The sequence below is a fragment of the Argentina silus genome, assembly GCF_951799395.1.
Source record: "Argentina silus genome assembly, contig: scaffold_561, whole genome shotgun sequence".
Classification (NCBI taxonomy): domain Eukaryota; kingdom Metazoa; phylum Chordata; class Actinopteri; order Argentiniformes; family Argentinidae; genus Argentina; species Argentina silus.
In genome coordinates, this window is record NW_028152936.1 from 5001 (window position 1) to 10000 (window position 5000).

At 47.4% G+C, this 5000-nt stretch overlaps 1 protein-coding gene across 1 annotated transcript in view; it reads left to right on the plus strand.

Annotated features, from left to right (window-relative positions):
* LOC310824522 (dedicator of cytokinesis protein 10-like) overlaps positions 1-5000 on the plus strand; it is a gene marked incomplete at its 3' end in the record, with an annotated part of 13003 nt that overhangs the window by 3066 nt on the left and 4937 nt on the right. The window contains 8 exon segments of the mRNA XM_083697781.1: positions 1-106; positions 530-619; positions 1544-1626; positions 2558-2630; positions 3114-3248; positions 3675-3809; positions 4270-4495; positions 4593-4678. The exon segment at positions 1-106 is cut by the window's left edge and continues 14 nt beyond it. Coding sequence (XP_083553907.1) covers positions 1-106; positions 530-619; positions 1544-1626; positions 2558-2630; positions 3114-3248; positions 3675-3809; positions 4270-4495; positions 4593-4678 — 934 coding nt within the window.

Genomic DNA, 5000 nt, shown 5'->3' on the forward strand with positions numbered 1-5000 from the left:
GCTGATCGACCCTCTGGACTACGAGGCTGTCATCTCTGATCTGGTTGACGAGCTGAAGGAGGACCCCCTCAGAGACCTGCTCCTTTTCCCTGACAATGACTTCACGGTGTGTGTGTGTGTGTGTGTGTGTGTGTGTGTGTGTGTGTATGTTTGTGAGTGTGTGTGTGTGTGTTTGTGTGTGTGTGTGTGTGTGTCTGTGTGTGTGTGTGTGTGTGTGTGTGTGTGTGTCTATGTGTGTGTGTGTGTGTGTGTGTGTGTCTGTGTGTCTGTGTGTGTGTGTCTGTGTGTGTGTGTGTGTGTGTGTGTGTGGGGGGGGGGTGTACGTGTATGTGTACTTTACTTACGGTGTGATTTGTACTTCTAAAGTTGATACATTTTATATCGTATCGACAGTTTATGGCTAAAAGGAATGAAGAAAATCTCCTCATTCAAAAACATGAATAAGAAAAAGCCTCACCACTCCATCACCTAACAAGGCTACAGGCTCTCCTCTCCTGGTCTAACGCCTCTTCCCCTCCCCTCCCTCCAGGTTTCCAAGGTGCCTCTGGAGAGACGGACGCTGCTGTCGACTGTACCTGAGGGGGCGGAGCATCAAGCTGAATGTCTGCTGGTCAGACAGGTGAGTGTGTGTGTGTGTGTGTGTGTGTGTGTGTGTGTGTGTGTGTGTGTGTGTGTGTGTGTGTGTGTGGTGTGTGTGTGTGTGTGTGTGTGTGTGTGTGTGTGTGCGTGTGGGGAGGAGGAGAGAGAGAGACAGAAAGCTGGGCTTGGAGACTCAGACTCCATAGTCTCCTGTTTGAGACAGTTGGTGGTTTTGTCTATTAGTGAGAACAATGCTGTGGTCAGGAGCCAGGCCTGTCATAGTCAGGTTGAAAAAGGGAGTGATGTCATGGCTGACTGTAGGTCGTACAGGGTGAGGAGGAAGTTGTTAGCAGCCACACTCACGTAAAAGCAGCCTCTGCGAGACAGAAATATCCCGCACAATCCACAGCTCACTGAGGTGTCTGTGTTTGTGTGTGTGTGTGTATGTGTGTGTGTGTGTGTGTGTGTGTGTGTGTGTGTGTGTGTGTGTGTGTGAGATAGAGAGACCAGAGAGAGAGAGAGAGAAAGGGATCTGAAACAGAAAGAGGATGTGAAGCTACAGAGAACGCATGCAACAGAGTGTGTATGTGTGTGTGTGTGTGTGTGTGTGTGTGTGTGTGTGTGTGTGTGTGTGTGTGTGTGTGTGTGTGTCTGTGTGTGTGTGTGTGGAAGAGAGAGAGAGAGAGAGACTGGGAGAGAGAGAGTCTGTAACTCAAGCCCGTGGGACAGAATGTTAATTCAGTTCCTCTGGTTTGATTAATCTAATCCTGAGTCCAATCTTGTAACTCTGTAAGCTTGTGGGTCTCTGAGGTGACATGGAACGAATGGCTGATTCTGACTGTTCTAACACGGGTACACACACACACACACACACACACACACACACACACACACACACACACACACACACACACACACACACACAGACATGTATTAATTATAAGCTCTTCCTGCTCTATTCAAGGCATGTAAGTACTACAACTCCCAGCAGCATGTGGTCCATTACAAGTATGAGGACTTCGCTGGAGATCATCGCCTACTGCCCAGGTACTGTTTCTAATGTTGTTCCATATGTAATATATTCAGCTGTTTCTAATGGTGTTTCATGTGTACTGTATTAGGGATGTGGAAAAATCATCTTGTTCCCTACACAACTGAGACAGGCCCAGAACAATGAGACAGGCCCAGAACACTGACACAGGCCCAGAACAATGAGACAGGCCCAGATCACTGACACAGGCCCAGAACAATGAGACAGGCCCAGAACACTGACACAGGCCCAGAACAATGAGACAGGCCCAGAACACGGAGACAGTCCCAGATCAGTGACCTTTCACCCCACTGGAATGTTCCCAGCTCTCCCTTGGGTTGCTATGGTGACCTGAAGGCCAGTTCACATAACCCCTGGATCCCATGTCCAGGATAGAAACATCAAGTATGATTATCACACAGAAGGACAGAACTGCTCTGTTGTCAGATTTTAGAATGGGTAGTTCATGTCAAAAGACTCAGACCTTGGTCAAAATAGTATTTGTCTTGTTATTAAATGTTCTCAGTTTAGTTTGTGGATTAATAGAACCCATGGAATAGTCAAAAGTGCAATGACCGTCCACCTGGCAAACCAGGAAAGATGAATCAAGTGCATCTAAAGTAACTAACTGAAACAAAACACAGCTTGCTGCACACACAAAGACTGCCCAGCCCCTGAAGGCAGATCATACTCAACAGTTGTTCACCATGATTCCCACACAGACACACCCAAAGGCAGTGAAGTGGGCAGCAGAGATTGTTGGTTTCTTGTCAGGAGGAGATGGAGAGGAGTCGACCGACCCCACACACACACGCACACGCACACACACACACACACACACACACACACACACACACACACACACACACACACACACACACATACACACACACACACACAAACAAATGACGACTGAAGGCATTCTCTCTTTCTTTTTCTCTCTTCCAGGAAGCTGTATAAGGCGGAGAAGTTGCCCTCCCACTCCTTTGAGATTGATCATGAGGACCTGGACAAGGACGAGGTCAGTTGTGCTCTATGACCACTCCATGACCACCCTATAACCACTTTATGTCTGGTGGATCAATGCGTCAAACTTGGCCTTCATTAAGCCAATAGAAAGACCGTCGAAAATGGACAGCACATAGCCATTGACCATCAACCATCACCCACAGCACTTCCCCCCCAGTGCTTGCACACCACACATTTCTGATTCAGAGCCAAATACTTTACTCAGTAAAGGGGACAAGGTTACAGTACTATAGGACTAGTTGAATGTGAATGTTGTACTGGGGTATGATTTAAACTCCACTAGAACAGGATCACTGCCTATGTTGCTCCTGTGTGTCTCTGCCCTGAGGTTTGTGTCTCTGCCCTAGCTGAGGTGTGTGTTAGAGACCAGACAGACACATGGGTCTTGTGTTAGTGGTAGTAAGCATTATCTGTGTTGCTGCGTGTGGAACTGAGGAACTAATATGGTTGAATTATGATCCTTTTGGTTTCACAGGACACAACCTCTCTGTCCTCGTCTAAAGGAGGAGGGGGAGGAGGTGGAGGAGGAGGGGGGATCGGAGTGTTTCGGTGTGGGTGGCTTCACAAAGGGAATTTCAACAGTACTGTCAACAACAGCATCACTGTCCGGGTGAGGAAGTGGGACTTTCTCTCTCTCTCTCTCTCTCTCTCTCTCTCTCTCTCTCTCTCTCTCTCTCTCTCTCTCTCTCTATCTCTCTTTCACTCTCTCCCTTTCTCTGTCTCTATGAAGATGTTGTGGTCATATAGAACACTCATGGCCCACGGCTGTTCTGACACAGATCACATGACCACATCCTGGTCACATCTTGTAGTCACATATATTAATGACTGAGGCTTCCTCTACTGCATCTACACTGATGTATACATAACTGGATTGGTGAAAGTGAATACCTGAAGGGCATCCATCATATTGCTTTTCGGGAAGCCACTATTTAAACTATTGAGATGCAGCCAGACTGTCTGTGTAAGGGTGAGGGTTAAGGTCAAGTTCAGGTATGTGATGGGTCTTTAAACGTGTGTTTTCTTGTCCCTGCAGTCGTTCAAGAGGAGGTACTTCCAGCTGACACAGCTGTCTGATAACTCTTACATCATGAACTTCTACAAAGATGAGAAGATATCTAAAGAGCCCAAAGGCTGCATCTTCCTGGACTCATGTACGGGTGTGGTCCAGGTGGGTACACACACACACACACACACACACACACACACACACACACACACACACACACACACACACACACACACACACACACAGACACACAGACACACACACAAAAACACATGCACACACACACAGACACACAGACACATACATACATACACACACACACACACACACACACACACACACACAGACACACAGACACACACACAAAAACACATGCACACACACACACAGACACACACACACACACACACACACACACACAGACACACAGACACACACACACACACATGCACACACACACACACACACACGCACACACATGCACACACACACACACACACACTGCATATACAAACACACACATACACTCACCACACATGACTAAATACTACAGTAGGGGTTGTAAAGTCGTCCTACCATAGTTATGTAACACTGATGTCCCCCCCTCCTCCACCCCCTTTAGAACAACCGTCTGAGGAAGCACGCGTTCGAGCTGAAGATGAATGAGGTGACGTACTTTGTGCTGGCGGCAGACAGTGAGCAGGACATGGAGGAGTGGATCAACACTTTGACCCGCATCCTGCAGATCAGCCCCGCCCACGACGGGCCCACGATTGACCGCAATATCAGCCCCCCCGACGGGCAGGCACTGGACCGCAAGAGTGTGGACCTCAGCGACTCCCGGCAGGGTAAGAATAGTGAATCAGCCCCATCACGGTGGGGGATAGGACTTACTTTTCCCCAGTAAGAATTGATCTGACCTACTTTATCTCTTTTTCTCCTCAGGTGTGTTTGAACTGTCACTGACTGACGTCGGTTCAAATGAGAATGGAGAGACGGTAGAGAATGGCATCAACCCAGAACTGGCCAAGGTTGGCACCAGTAGTTGGCAATGTCACTTCTGCTGGAATTGAATAGGATTGAATTGAACTAAACTTTATTTATACCTGAGGGAAATGTTGATATCACAGGCTTACAAGACTTACACAAACACTACTAAGTGCCGGTTCTTTGGTATGCAATACATGTGTATACACACAATCCAGCAGGCATGGTAATGTCAAAAAACAGTCAGTGAAAATGTAAAAATGTGAAATCTAGACACGTACTGTATCAGGGAAAGTCAAGAAACATTCAGGAAACACTAGTCTTGGTACCACATGCATGATGACGAGAAATCAAGCTTCCCTTATT